At 42.1% G+C, this 16,429-nt stretch overlaps 1 protein-coding gene across 1 annotated transcript in view; it reads right to left on the bottom strand.

Annotated features, from left to right (window-relative positions):
- The window catches only part of LEKR1 (leucine, glutamate and lysine rich 1), a 543,246-nt gene that overhangs the window by 48,579 nt on the left and 478,238 nt on the right, over window positions 1-16,429 (bottom strand). The window contains exons 8-9 of the mRNA XM_069213291.1: window positions 5,965-6,042; window positions 250-453 (exon numbers count right to left, since the gene is read on the bottom strand). Coding sequence (XP_069069392.1) covers window positions 250-453; window positions 5,965-6,042 — 282 coding nt within the window. The remainder of the gene's footprint in view (window positions 1-249; window positions 454-5,964; window positions 6,043-16,429) is intronic.

A 16,429-nucleotide genomic window follows, 5' to 3' on the forward strand; every position in this document is an offset into this window, starting at 1 on the left:
GTGAAACTCATAAATACTACTACTAGCTAGATATTTCTGACCGGAATTGATGAATACCATCAAGGTGGAGATCTGTGCATTGGCAGAAATCTCCTTCCGTGCAGACATTTCCCTTTATGAATAGTCTCCCAGGACATTGAAGGATGTACATTCCTCATGCACATTATAGATTTTAAAAACACAGGTTGGACATCCAGTCCTATACAAATCTGCAGAGTAAAGCAATATGCCAGAGTTTATCTTTATCACCTTTCTTGTTTCAGCTTCGCTACTTCTTCTTCCGCCTGCTTTGCAATAGTTTTCAGCACTGCCAGTTCATTATCTGAGTGTGAGGCTCTTCTGATCATATTTTCTTCATTTCTTTTCTTTTCAGTCAACTCTTCTAGCAGATGTTTGCACTTTTGCTGGTAATCCATTAAAATGTTTTCTTTTTCTAGTAGGTCTGCATTAAATCTATGGAGAAAGGTGATGCAAACCCATACACATCATTTAATTCTATCACAAAGTGCCTGCTAGTGTTTTACCTAAGGAACTTAAATATAGCATTATCTGAATACATGTAAAAAGATTTCGCATTCAATCAAATGATTTATTTCCCCTGCATCTTCATACACAATTAAACTAACTTATCACATTGCTAGATCCAAGAGATAAACACACACAAACGTCAAAATATTTGAAGTATCTTTTAATATTATTAGTGTAATGTACATAAATTAGAAACGTAGTGAAAGGGTGTTAAACAATAATGGTCAATCACCTTTTCAGTACTCATTTTGTTGCAGAGGTTGATATTCAGTTAGTTGTTCAGAGTCCAGAGGTGCTACTTTTCGGTAAATATTGGAAGCAGGTAAATAGCAACCTAGATTCAATGTATATCTCCTCAATATAGGCCACAAAGGGGCAACATTGCCTATGCAGCACATCAGAATCTCTGTGCTCCAGGATCTCTGTGCTGCTAGCCCTGCAGTTTGAGGCTTGAGCAGTTGTGGTATCTTTTGAAAGCTGGGCATACCCATAGTCAATTCTGTCAAGTACAGTGGCGCGATTACCTATTTTAGGTCTTGCTTGGCATGAAGGTCTTAATTTATCTTACTACCCACAATTCATTTTCATACCTTTCACAATGAGTTTAATTTGGTCATCGAGGAAATGTACCATTCTACTTCAGACTCTGTGAGAAGAGGGCAACAAGAAGTTAAAACATTTTACTTAACATGAAAAGAACAGGGTTGGTTCAAGTTGAGAGTTAAAGATGCCCATAATCCATAAAAGTGTATTGCGCTGTAAAACGTAATTTTCCTTCTAAAAAGGGGTTTTCTTAAAACAGCGGTGGTGCTAAATCTAGTGAGTCAACCCTGTCAAATAAATGGTAGTGCCACTGGTTTAGTGAGAAAATTGTGCAAGCTGTGAGAGCATCCAACGTGAAAGAATATAGGGTCAAATGTATAAGATACTTGTTGCAAAAAGTGGTCACAATTTGAGACCCAATATTTTGCAAACCAACCTTGTAGCAATAGGTTGGATAGCAAAATAAGAGATCATAGGATGTTGCAGAATGACCCACCTTGTGAATATTAATTAGGCATCTCCAAATTAAAAAGTCCTAAAATCCTTTTATTTTAAAGCAGCCAGATTCGCATATAGGAAACGGGGTTACATTTAAAAAATACAATGTTTTCCATTTTTAAAACTTCAGTGAGAGTTGCCCTAGGTCCCCAAGACAACTAATTATTCCCTCTGAAGCTGCCTTCCAGATTCCAAAGGGTAAGAGGGCCCCTGTCCATTTCTGAATCCCGGACCACCTCAACTTGAGAGTCGGTAATTGATCAATGGTTTGCTACTGTAGTTACAGTGACAAAACATTGATCCATGGGGTTCAGGTTAGTTTGGAATAGACTCCCAAAACAAGCTCCTTCCAAATAGTGAATCGGTAACCATTTCTATATCCATTCTGCAATTCAGAAAAGGTTTGTACCAGCGGTGGCAGCCACAAATCTCAAAGGGGGATGGCAGGAGGGGGAGGTGGGGTTTCCGGTTTTGGGGAAAGGAAGACAATAAAATAAATTTTTAAAAAACATACCTGTCCCCCCCGAAGCTGCCGACCACCTCGCTCCTCCTATCTCCTGATGGTGTCCCAGCAGTCCCTGGAGTCACCAGCACAGGCTCCCCCATGCCATTGTGGCGCTGCTCTCATGCTATACCTAGAATGAGAGCAGCACCAGGACTGGTCTGATCAGCTTGGTCCACCGCTCAGACAGTGCACTGGAGTCTGTGCTGTTTGTGAAACACAGCTGGGTTGGAGAAACCTAGGTGCACATGTCAGTTTGGCCGGCCTAAGACAGACGACCAAACTGAAATGCACACTTAAGTGCACTCACTCTACTCCTACCCCCTCCCGTGGCCCGGCCCTCCCCTCCCTGTGCATGCAGGTTCAGCCAGCAGCTAAAAACTAAAACGATAATAAAATACGGTTTTATTTTTTAGCTGCTGGGTCATAACAAGTGGGGTGACGCTCCTTACCCATTGCGGGGGACCCGTCTCTGGTTAGTACATTAGATAAAGCTTTTATATTTGTTGCAAACCCTCTGCTTTAGTGAATCAGACGGTCTGCCACTGGTAAAATATTTTGTGCATCTGCTCCTTAGTTCCTTCATGTTATAAAAAGAGGGTAGTATTAATTAAAGCAGTGCTCGAGCATGCACTGTAAACCAACCAGATTGACTAAAATCTTTTTGTTAGTGTTCCACCTCTAATTAGAAAAAGGATATTGTGTGCTAAGGTTATGTTTTAATTAGAAGTGCAAGGTTGCTTCCATAGAATTTAGCACACGCTTGTTAAAGAAAATACATATTTGGCAATTTCCAAACTTATGCTATGAGAACACAGCGAGAAAGAATACTTTTAGTAATTATGTATTACTAAAAATGTGCAACATGGACTGAATTTGACAATGTTCTTTAAGTGCATAAGTGTTCAGAAATGTTAATATGAACACACATTTTTATTAATTTTATGTGTATAAACGATATATTGGCCTCGCATCCATCTGTTTTTTGATGTTGAAAACTTTAGACGTTTGTGGCATTGAATCATATGTAACCTGTTGACAAGTTACAACAACAATCAGTTAGGCTATACGTAGGCCCTCATTACGGCCTAGAAAATGGACTGGAATTTCCCCTCCTATACCGGGGTTTGAGTCGCACTTTGAGTGTCGACTAAGAAAACGGAAGTACCAGGCAATTTGTAATTCCTGATTTGGAGCCGAAATCGCTCTGTGAAAGTAAGGAAATCTACATATGGCTAACCCTGAAGAGGTTGGTAAGGGTTGATACAACCCCCATTCGAATCAAGAGGCCAGTGGTAATGAGGAGCACAGTGTCCTGGGATAAAAGTAACATGTAGAGAAATTCCATTAGCGACAAGGCAGTGTAAGAGGGCTGTGTTTTTTGTCGCATACCAGAATGGCCTTCTTTTAATCTAAGGGTGCAAATGCATACATTTGTCATTTTAAGGCATTTGGTATTCAAAAGCAATTAAGTGAGGCAAATCAAATATGCATGTATTTTTTAGAAGAACGGCAAAGTGGATTTGGAAACAGATTCTTCGCATTGCAGTTCTGATTAAGTGACACATTTTGGATTTTTCCAAAATAAGAAGAACTTGTTGTTCAATTGGATGTATAGAATTATTTTAAGTGAGATCTATAGAAGGATTCATCTTTTATAAGTGTAATGAGAGAACATATGATAAAATATACCGGCAAAAACGTAAAGTAATAAATGTGAAAATATTTGGGGAGTCCTTGTTCTTCCTGCTGTGTTTCCCTGAGTCATTTGGGTCTGGCTTTGATATATCAATAAAGAGCCAACAGATTGCATTTGACAATAACCATTTCTCCATTCCAATCTAATCCTTGAATTAAAAGGTTGCAAAATGACAAGTAACAATGTGTGAAATTTGTTTAATCTGTTTGTCTTTTTTAGGAACAGCTTCCAGTGGAAGTGGAGATTATACTTGTGATCTGAAGATTAGCATTACTAATTAGATAGTAAAACCTGGGGTTGATAACCAAGAGGACCCCTAACTATGATTTGTCTTCATTCATGTTACACCTGGTAACGGAACTGGTTATTTTTGCCAATAGATATGCAGTGTCTCTTTGATTAAGATCCTGATCTTTCTCTTACCTCTGTTCCTCTTGTTGTTTCTATCCCCTTCCTATTGCTTCTTACCTCTACTTACATTGTGCTTTTAGTTTTAGTTCCCTCAATCTTCTGTTATCTTTTTATCATCTTTTCATCCTTGGATTCAAATTTATTTTCTTATCAAATCTGTTTCTTTACTACTCTTTCTTAGCTACTTCTGTCTCTCTCTTTATTATTTTGCTTTACTCATTTTTTTGGGAAATTACATCTATGTTTGTGCTAACACTAATCTTTCTAACAACTGCAAGTAAAGCTTCCAGATACTAGAATGATTGAATCTAGAGCTCATTTCAGTATCATAACAGAATGAGTTCTGTGTGGATTAAGGCACACCTTTACCAGCTTCATTGAGCAGGTGGTAAAGGTGTGCAGGGGCTCCTCTCTAGAATGGGGGTGGAGGGTAAGGGGTGTGGGGAACAGAGAAGAGAGAGGGTATTTAAGGTCAGGACAGGTACCTTGAATGCTCCCCCTTCTCAGAGAAATAAAATTCAGGGGGGAGCGGGGTACAAAGCTAAGCTGCTGTAGCAGCCAGAGCCTCTTGTAGTTTTATTAGCTGGACTTATCAGACGGTAAAATCTGGTGCAGCATTCCAACACCCAGAAAAACCAGGTGCAGGAACAACGGACCAGTCGTGAGCAGCAGATCTGCTTTAACTAAAGCGTAAATCAGGGCCATGGTGTTCAAAACAGTGACAGCGTGATGGAGAAAGCAATGTTAGATAATGTGAGGCCCAAAAAGTCTTAAAAGGTGAGTCAAGACCTACTGGCTTTGCCAATGCTGGTTTGAATCTTTCTGGTGTTTCATGAAACATGACCACCTAACCTGCTGCCATCCAACAACCAGTATCACAAATAACACTCTGGTAGCTCGGCAGGTTAGTAAAAAGTAATACTTGTAGGTGGAAAAGTCTTGAAGCAGGTTGCTAACATCAGGGCAGGTTCACCAGTTGGGTATTTCAGATTCACATTTTAGAAGTAGTTTCTAGATGGTCTAATCTTTTTTATGTACTTCCATTTCATGAAGCTATAATTCTATGAACTACTCTAACAAATACCTACTCATTTTACAGGCAGAAACCGCAATGTGTGTTGTACTTCCTGCCCCAGCTGAAAAGGATGGTGGCAAGCCAGTGCCTAGGGCCGTAGGGAGGCCTGCACTACTCATGCTCATGACCATGGCACGGGCAGTGCAGGGGCCCCCTGCCCAGCACCATCGGAATGCGCACAGTCTGCTTTGCACTGGCAGGAATGTTCTATTACAATGTTCCCGCAGGTCAGCCCAGTGGGAACATTGTAATAGCGCTGGGAGCAGGAAAACCATCGGTATGACTGTGGCATCCTCCCCAGGGCATTGGCGGTTGGCTGGTCAGACCGCCAATGTCGTAATCAGGCCCATAGTCTGTTCTTTATCTTAGTAAACAGTTATTCAGGAAATGCAGCTCACTCCTCTACTTCAGAGCAAAGAATAATATAAACTTTATATTACCTGAAAGGGGTCTAAAAGGACATTCATGAACAAACTGTGTATGATGTGGTGCAAATGCAAAAGCAGAGTTTAACTCGTTTGCCTGCTCCATACAGCACAAGTGCCCTATGACACAGACATAACAATCCAAAGCTTATGGCTGGTAACAATATACTATCTTCTACTATTTTTTAACGTATCAAAGCCCTAGACTCACATACAAACAGTATTTACTTTATGATAACAGTAGAACTTTGAGAGAAAGAAAAGAAAACCCAAAAAAGTGTACCGTGACTTGACATTTTCGGCATCTTGCTCAAGCAGTTTAAGCTTTGCTTGGCATTCATCTGTGTCCTTTGATTTCATCCTGGTTCATTGTAAAATAAAACACAACATTTGACTCATAATAAACATGTAAAAGCAAAGTCTACCATCTATTTCATTTCTCATATTAAATTGTTACATTCTGGGTAGATTTCAGGCTATAATTCCTAGAGTTTTGTTCCACTTCAAGTGACTCATCATTTCATCGTGAAGGCCCTGCGCATGCCCTGCCCCTCTTTCCTAGATGTACGACCCAGAGTTTTGCGACTAGCAATTTGCGAGTCCCAAAACCATATGTACAACAGTGTACTTCACACCATTTGCACTTCCCAATGGAGTTGCAATTGACCTATCTCATTAATATTCATGAGGTAAGTCACAATTTGCGACCCCTTTGGGAATGGCTGCACTCACAGGGATAGTGGCCTGCTGGGGACAGCAGATTGCCATGTCTGTGACTGCTTTTAAATAAAGCAGTTTATTCTTAAATGCAGCCCGTTTTCCTACATTTGAAAAACAAAAATGAAAAGCTTTCTTTTAATTTTTTCAGAGCAGGCATGCCTTCTCTGAAAAAATATTTTCATTACCATTCACTAAGGGGCAGGGTCCCCTAGGGACCCCTTCCCGTATGCGAATAGGTTAGCACCAATTTGAAATTGATGCTAACTGCGATTGTTTTGTGACCGCATTCACGGTCACAAAACAATCATGCATCGCACTGCAACTCGCAATTAGGAAGGGAACGCCCCTTCCTAATGGCGACTCGCAAACCTATTTTGCGATTCGGTAAATAGATCACTGAATCGTAAAATAGGGTTTGTACGTACAAAATTACTTTTTTCTTGTCGCAAACGTCTGTGACAAGAAAAAAGCTACTTACATGTGGCCCTAAATTACAAGCAAAGTCATTACTGCTTCAGATTGCATTAAAAGTCTGTATATCCCTAGTTTTCCAATTATGTTATTCCAAGACCCCTGGCATTTCATTTTCAAAATCATAGCATTTATTTTTCAGTGACTGAGCATTTCACTCCCAGTTCTTTAAACCATTGCTGCAGAGTGGTTATCCGAAAGTATCTTCATTTTCCATTAAATGACATTTCACGTTTCATAGAATTTCATTACCAGTGATCTGCATACCCTTTGTATGACTTACATTTGATAATTTTTTGGGCCCAGGCCACTAATTATAGATGTAATTCTAAATCTTCATAGAACTTAATTAACAGAAGCCACGCATATTGTGTGCAGGTCTCTCAAAGTATATTTATTACGCATTAAGCATTCAAATTTCAGTCCTCAAGGCTTACATTGTCGTGTTCCTGATAATTTAATTCCACACACAGTCACCACTTGATTGACAGGTCTGCCTTCCCATTTCCCCCAACATTTTCCCTCAAAGTGAGAGTGTTTCACACCATATTCAGCAATAAATTCAGAAAGCCTACTTCTAAAACGATCATTTAGGAGTTTCAAAGTGTATGTTGTCGAGTCCTCCCCAGCCTGGATAGGCTCCAATGAAAACACCACACACAGAGCTATGTCTTTATTCTTCAGCATGTAACCACAAACTCAACATTTTAAACCTGATTCCCTTCACCACGTTTTAACACTTACTTCATCATCTGATAGAGTCTTTCAGGATCCAAAAAGGTTCCAACATACACACTCACAAGACACAAAGGGGGTTATTCTAACTTTGGAGGAGGTGTTAATCCGTCCTAAAAAGTGACGGAAAAGTGACGGATTTACCACCAGCCGTATTACGAGTCCATTATATCCTATGGAACTCGTAATACGGCTGGTGGTATATCCGTCACTTTACCGTCACTTTTGGGACGGATTAACACTCCTCCAAAGTTAGAATAACCCCCAAAATGTCTCCCTCTGTTAAATAAAAAAAATCAAATTCCTTATAATATGTACACAACTCTTCAATGAGCCTTGTTGGTGCTTTGATGACTTGTCCGGATCTTTTCTGGGAATCAGTAATCAGGGTGTCCATGATCTGCTTCTGTGATGTAGTAGCAATAGCAGTCTGGGACTCTCCAATTGTTCTCTCTGAGCCAGTCTCTACGTTGACATTAGTGTCACATGTTTGAAGTGCAAGGAATCTCGCGTGATAGACTTTCCTGTACGTTGGGTAGTCACCATGTGCCCTTTGCTGGTTACATTATGAAATGGCTTGGCATCAAAAGGAGCATCATATTTACGTCTTTGTCGCTGACGAATGAGCACTCAATCTCCTAGTGTGAAGATAATGTTCTTTGCATGATGCTGTTTGTCGGCATAGGCCTTCTTTTCTGTTTATGGCTTAAGTCTGTTGTACATGTCTCTGTATCAGTTCTAGAACTGGTATTAGTCCACTGAGGTAACCTGGTCATCCTGCTCTCCCAAACATCAGTATAACAGGGACCTCACCTGTGACCGTGTGAGGAGTTGAAAGATAACCTTGTAAAGTAGAATTCAAGTTAGTGTTGAAGTTGAGCTTCTCTAATGAAGCACGCTGAATAGCCATCTTTAATTTACTCATTAAATCTTCGAGGCCTTTGGCTTGTGGCCAAAGAGGTGTGCTCTTCTGGTGCTTCACATTAAGCAGACTGAGGAAGTCCCTGAACTCTCGGCTATTAAAAGGTGGGCTACTGTCAGTTTTCAAAATCATAGGAATGCCCTATGTCGCAAAGGTGCCATCTATCCAATGACTCTGTCCTGAGTGATAGACAAGAGATCTTAAATTAATTGGAAGCAAGAGTATTCGTCCACAATCATCATCAGGTGATGTCCATTGTCAAGTGGACCAAAAAAGTCAACAGCATTCCTTTCCCAGGCATGCTTTGGCAACTCTCGACATATTCGAGGAGTGTTGAGTATTTCAGATGACAGGCAGTTACTTAGATGACAGGTCTTTAACGCTTTTTCAACCCGTTCATCGAGATGAAGAAACAAGACTCTATCTCGGACAGCTCGTTTAGTGGCAATGTTTCCACAGTGTCCTTTATGGACCACTTCAATCACTTGTCAGATATTCTCCAGAAAGACAATTTCTGCACCTTTTAGGATAATTCCTTCTTGTGTCACCACCAGTTCATCTTTGACATTTTTGTATTTCTGATACTTGCTGTCACTGGTAAGAGGCAGAGCATGCTGATTCTATGACAGATGTGTAATAATGTCTTTTAATTTTAACATGTCTCTATTCTGACTCATGGCAGTGACAATTTGTTCCAACGAAATGGCAACTGGTGTGTTTGATTTCACATTGACGGTTATGTAGGCTTCAGCAGTCTTAGATGGGATACCTTGACATTTTACAGGCACTCCTGAGAAGTAGTCAGGAGGTTTTGATCTTTCCTTGGATAATGGATAGTTGTGTATTTGTACTCTTGTGATCATAGACCCCAACGTTCAATGCATGGAGGCATCTTGGCTTTTGGACTTCCAAAGTAAGTCAGCAATGCTTGATGAGCTGTCACAAGCGTGAAAGGTTTTCATACAGGAGCACATAGAAATGTTCACAAGCCCACACCGCTGCTAAGCTCTCTTTTTCAGGCTGTGAATAAGCATGATCGGTCTGGGACAAACCTTTACTTGCATACAGCACAATATGTCTTCAAGCATTTGGCTGTCCGCTGTATTGTACAAGGGAAAACTCCCTGGGAGAGCACTGTTGATCTTTGGGTTAATTTTATGGCAAGACCGGATGCTCCTATTATGCGTTTCTTTTCTTACTTTATTTAAATAGCAGCAGTCAAGAAACATACTACAATTCCCAGAAGGCTAAACAACAACAGCCAATGGGAATCAAAACGTAGTCATAACAGTGTACACCAATCACATGCATACTAGGGTATTATGACATCACTTGACTGCGAACAGCCCTCTTTTCTTGCTGCTCGCAGTCAAGATAAGTACCCTTTTATCTTTCTCCACATATTTGAGTGTTGTAATGTTGTGGGTTTATTATTATTAACCTTTATTGTTAAACTTTACTTGGTTTTTCTTCTTGCGCTTTGCAAACGCATTCGTTTAACGCTATTTCCTTGTAGCTTCCTAGACGGCAGGTTGCCGCATTCATTGACCGCCTCTCGGCTCGCGAGCAGCAATTCTGACCGTTTTTCCTAGCGCGCGGCTCCCCGCACGCTCTCCGGCCATGTACCCGGGTTTTTCCTCAGGCGGCAGTTATTCTGCTCGCGCTTGAGGAAACACCGGGCGCTCGGCCAAGCTCTGCTCCCCTGAGGCTCAGAAACTATTTTTAGACGCGCTGCTCATCGCGTCTCTCAGGAAATTGCAGGGTTTTCCTTCCACATTACCGGCTTGATGTTTTCGGGTCTCTGAATCCTTCTGCCTCCCTTCTTTGCCTCGTAGCTGTGTTTTCAGCTCGGCAACGCCCACAATTTGTCCTCTTCCTTGATTTTAATCCCTCCCTGCCCAGTTCCTTTAACATTATGAATTCAGATAATTCCCCCTCACATGATGTTGAGGATATTAGACAAGAACTCTCTGCCTTCATCAAATCATCTGTCCAACAGGCAGTTTCTTCCTCCATACAAAAAAATTCAAAAAACCTAGAACATTCATTTTCTGATATGATTTCTAGGACTATGTCGGCCCAGGCTGCGGGGGAATGCAGTCAGCGCCTTTCCCCTACTAAAAATCCTAAAAAATCAAACAAATTGGCGCAAAAGAGAAGTGAGGTTTCCTCACATGCGGCAGAGGACGCGGTTCCTCAAAAGGCTCCCACCAAGGAGTATAAAAATATGAACATTGGGAAACCAAATTTAAAACATAAATCTAAAGCAAAGAATATTATTCCTCCTCTGATGATTTCATCCATCCCTGATACGGATGACGATTTGTCAGATCTGGACTCCGATTCCAGTGTCTCGAATGACGCAGACAATGGTAATTTTTCTCCTCCACCTCCCAAAAAGACCAAGTTGTCCTCCCTTCAAACCTCCACGCTCCTGGACCCTGAGGGTTTCCCAATGTTTGACCCTTCCAATATACTTCACCCCAACTCCACTGAATGGGTTCCCGCTGACCATGTGGCACAATATGTCTCTGCAAAAATTAATTGCCCCTTGGACAAACAAACCAGGGCGAAATTGAAATCTGAGTGCCCCCGCCGCTCCCTGTCCCGTAATTTATCCGCTACTCCCTCTATTGACCAACCTCTTTTAACATTTTTTACAAAAATGGGCAAGGATCCACGCAAAGGGGTGGATAAAGCGTGGGCCTCTTGCCAAGATAAATTGCTAGATGTTATGGGGCCGCTAACCTGTATTTTTGACATTACGGAAGCGGCCAGAATAGATGGTTCCTTCATTGATCCCGAGGAACTCACTTTATGGGTTCAACGTACCTTTTGCCTTTTAGGTAATGCGAATTCCGCCCTTACACATGAAAGACGCAAGGGTCTCCTCTTGAAACTTGACTCTAAGTTAGTCAACTTGGCGACTGTCCAATCCAACTCTCAAACAGATGGTGCACTGTTTGGAGAGTCCTTCATCAAAGAGTTAAGCAAGTATGTAACAACCTTTACTTCACTGGACAAGGCTCAACAATCGATGAAAAAGATGTTTTCACAGCGTGTTTTTGCAAGGGCTGGCAGAGGAAGGAACCGCTTTGCCGGCCTTGCATACCACAATCAAGGTTCCAGAGGATATCATAACGCATCCTACCAGGAATATAGACCGCAGTTTTATCCCCAAAGAAGCAGGGCCTTCCGCTCCAGAGGCTTCAGGAACTCCAGACCTTCTCCCCAACCAAGTAAGTCATGTTTCTTCTTCCATTCCCATAGGAGGGCGTCTCCGTTTTTTCCTTCCAAAGTGGTCAGAAATCACGGCAGACCCGTGGATTCTCAACACTATTCAGGGTTATTCCATAGAACTTTACACAACTCCTATTCAGACTCAGTTACCCCCTCTTCCTCGCTTTTCCTCGGACATGGCTTCTCTCATAACTTTGGAAGTGCAATCTCTATTGCAAAAACAAGCCATTGTTCCTATCCTTCCCGATCCAACAGGTTTTACCAGCTAAATTTTTCTTGTTCAAAAGAAAAACAAAAAGATGCGCCCTGTGATAAACCTCAAGTATTTCAACCATTTTGTAGTCTACCATCATTTCAAGATGGAAACTATTCTCCATCTCAGAGATACTCTTCTGCAACGGGATTGGATGGTTCGGCTGGATCTTCAAGATGCGTATCTAGTGGTCCCAATCCATTCTCATTTCAGGGAGTTTCTCCAATTTCAGTGGTTAAACCAGTTTTTTCATTTTACCTCTCTACCCTTCGGTCTCTCATCAGCCCCATGGTGTTTCACCAAACTCATGAAACCTGTGGTAGCTTTTCTCAGGGCACAAGGCGTCAGACTCATCATCTATCTCGACGATATTTTAATAATGAGTCAGTCCCCACAGTCCCTCCTCTCTCATCTATCTCTCACACGTTCCCTGCTATCGGAACTAGGCTTCATCATAAACAGAGAAACATCCATTCTAATTCCCTCTCAAGTTATAGAATTCTTAGGATTCCAAATAGATTCAATTTCGTCCACCCTGAGGCTCCCTTCCGCAAAGATCAAGACCATAAAGTCGGAAATTCTACAAGTCCTTCGCAGTTCTCAGATATCACTAAGAACGTTAGCGCGAATTGTGGGTCTACTCTCCTCTTCAATTCAAGCCATATTCCCAGGTCCTCTCCATTACAGGGCCCTTCAAAGGTTAAAAATCTGTCACTTAAGGAAGGGTCTCTCGTACGCAGATATTATCCCTCTAGACGTCGATTCTCGCACAGAGCTTCAATGGTGGATAGACCATTTAGATGCTTGGAACGGAAGGACTATCTTTGCATCAGCCCCAGATCTAGTATTAGAATCAGATGCAAGCCAATCAGAATGGGGGGCCCGATGTGGACCAATCTCAACTGGAGGCACATGGTCGTTAGAGGAGTCCAAAATGCATATCAATTGTTTAGAGATGCTTGCCAGCTCCTTTGCAATCATAAGCCTTGCAAAAAACAGAGTGCGCTGTGCCATTCTCCTCAGAATGGACAACATATCAGCCGTTCGCTATATCAATCATCTTGGAGGCACAAAATCCAAACCGCTGACGGAATTAGCCAAGGGGTTTTGGGAATTCTGCCTTTTAAACCACATTTCGGTTCATGCAGAATATCTTCCGGGGTCTCTCAATTCGGTGGCAGATTGGCACTCTAAAGCGTTTTGGACAGGCTCCCGTTTAGAAGACATTCTTAAATCTGCAGACTGGTCTAATGACAACGTATTCAAAGTTTTTTATTGTAAACCTATTGATAATGTTTCTCTGAATATAACTAATATGCTTTAAACTCGCATAATAGGAGCCTCCGGTCTAGCCATAAAATGTAGATTTTCCTAGTATTATGACGGAAAGTCTTAATTTTATTAAAGACACGGAGGCGAGTATTATCCCTCCACTTTCATTAACTTTGTTTTTCTTTCCCACCCTTTATTCTAGCGCCATTGGCCATCACTCAATCTTCCACTTAAGCCTCCTCCTTCGGCTTGGATTTCTACTCTACAAACTTCCTTGGCTCCATTCAAAGCTGAACCTTCCACAGGAGTAACCTACCAGGATCCGTAGTGGTTACCTTGGATTTTGAACTATTGTTCTGATGTTTTGTCTTTTATTATGGCAATTCTTATTTTGTTCTCTATAGTTCCATTGTTTAATTCTAATTGACTCTCTCGCAAGAAAAGAGGGCTGTTCGCAGTCAAGTGATGTCATAATACCCTAGTATGCATGTGATTGGTGTACACTGTTATGACTACGTTTTGATTCCCATTGGCTGTTGTTGTTTAGCCTTCTGGGAATTGTAGTATGTTTCTTGACTGCTGCTATTTAATTAAAGTAAGAAAAGAAACGCATAATACTCGCCTCCGTGTCTTTAATAAAATTAAGACTTTCTGTCATAATACTAGGAAAATCTACATTATCTCCTATCTTGTCACCAGCTGTAGCATCCTCTTCAGCCAGGGTACCCGCCAATGAATACACCACACACAGAGCTATGTATTATACATCTTTATTCTACAGAGTGTAAGTGCAAATCAATGTTCTAAACCTACATTCCCTTCACCATGTTCTAACATTTAAGTCATCATCCCATGGAGTCTTTCAGGATCCAAATAGGTTCCATCATACACACTCACAAGATACGACATCTGTGATTCTCCTATTCCATTTTATGTGTAGCTCGTACAATAGGTTACATTTTGGGAGTTCACAAAATTGTATAAATACTTAAAATATTATTATATACAAAATGTCAAACACTAGAGCTAACAAAAAGGCAAATAAAATTGTTACGAACAAAGTTAAACTTATGGGCACTCTAATTAGAGGAAACAGGGACAATAGTACACACTCTTCTAATGAAAAATAAACATTCCCAATAGGTATAGAAAGCCAAGACACACCAAAGGAAAATGTTATTCGGTGAAAAAAACGGCCCAAGAGCCACAACACTTGACCAGGCTACGAGGTTAGAGTTGCCACCTCACGACATGTCCGTATTTTAATGTATTGTCCGGGACAAAAATAAAGGAAATCATAAAACCTTTTTTCCTTTAATCACTGTGCACTTTAAACCTAGATAGTGAAAAAGCACCTAAAAATGAGTTCTAAAGCTGCCTTATGACTGATAGTTAAAATGAACAAAAGCATAAAAGCCATGTTAAAAAGAAATACAGACATTTCCTCTTTAATTATCATGTTCTGGCCTATGGAGAAAATCAAAACATGATAAAATAACAAGTTATTAATTTTGAAGTATTAATTCAAATACTTCAAAGGGCACCGGAAGGATTCGCTAGTTACTTTTCACAAGATCAAATTAATTTGTATTTTAGGCTTAGAGTGAGTTGTCCAGATTCTGACGCTGGGACTCCTTTCTAGTTCCCAGTTCGAAAGTAGGCATCTTTCACCTTAACACAACGTTGTCCATTTTTATTTATTTTCTCTGGGAAAGATGGTGTCACAGTAGGCCTATGCAAACACAACCCCCCATCCACCACGGCTGGAAAGACAATGGGGCCGAGTTGACAACACCTGGCCCCCAGTGAGACTGCTTCTCTACTCACTCCCTCTCCAGTCCACTTTAGATTTAGGGTGATGGCCTGACAGGATAGGGAGTCTGCAAAAGCACACAGCTGCTTCTGCTCTAGCAACGGGAAGTGGGGGGGCACAACGGTCACAAAATCACTTGGAACTCAGTGAGGCTGAGGCTGCTCTCTTACTCACCTCCTTCACAGACCACCATAGCTTCAGGCATAGACGTTTGAAGGCACTGTAAACTGTAAACTTTGCACTTGTATAGCGCACTACTCACCCGTTAGGGTCTCAAGGCGCTGTACGCATACCGCTGTGGGACCCCTCCTGGCTTTTCCCTGTGAGGCGCCCACTCCTGGACAGCCCCAGGATGAAGCCAGGCATCCAAGCGCTTTCAGGGCCGTTGTGGAGATTAAGCAAGCTATTGTCCAGAGTTACAGAGTGGGACCCATTAATTAGATTAGGCACCAAGCGAGAATTATCTGGTCCAAGGGAATTGATCCCAAGACCCTCTGAGACGGGAATTGAACCCTGGTCCCGGGCCAGATTTCTGCATCAGGGTCTGCTGCTCTAACCATTGTGCCACACTTCTCCACTAGCAAAGTAGACAACTGCCCAGGCCTCTACTTTCAAAGGGCTTCCCTCCCCGTTCACCGTGCCCTAATGTAATGCCCAGCAGAGGGTTGGTGGGGTAGAGTTAGGGGAAAGACACTGATTCTGGGCAGGGCCAGTCCCACATGGGGCAGAGGTGAGAATGCAAGAGTCAGAGAAACACCTGACCCCCCAGCAAGGCCACATCTCAGATTCCCCCCTTCTGCCCGCCATAGCCTGAAGTGAGATGGCCTGGCAGGGGAGGAATGAAGCTAAGGACACAGCTGCTGGGGCAGCTACGGGATGGAGTGGGGTTGTTCAACAGCCTCATCACCTGCCTTCATAACAAAGCTACTATACTCTTCCCAGCCCCACTCACTTTGACAATGCAGCAGGGGAGAAGACACAGCTTTGGGTGGTCTTCTCTGGCTCCAGGGGCTGAAGTCTGCCATGGCCAACACAGTACTGACCTGGGGATGCTGTGGGCCGGTTGACTGAGGCCCTAAGAAAACAGCCCACAGGTCACCCTTAGGCACCGGCCCACCGCCCAAAGACTAACTGTCCACCTTTCCGATCTGACCCTGTCTGAGCGTACTGCACAATGCCTGTTGTGCATCACCACTTGCCTGCATTTTAAGGGGTCAGTTAGAACTCGGTGCTGTAAAGTGGTGGGGGGGGTGAAGATACAAAAGCTCAGAGTAAGACAGATTCTGTGCTCATACAGTATTTGACCTCCCTGTTGAGATTTC

Source organism: Pleurodeles waltl, chromosome 11 (genome assembly GCF_031143425.1).
Source record: "Pleurodeles waltl isolate 20211129_DDA chromosome 11, aPleWal1.hap1.20221129, whole genome shotgun sequence".
NCBI classification, from domain to species: domain Eukaryota; kingdom Metazoa; phylum Chordata; class Amphibia; order Caudata; family Salamandridae; genus Pleurodeles; species Pleurodeles waltl.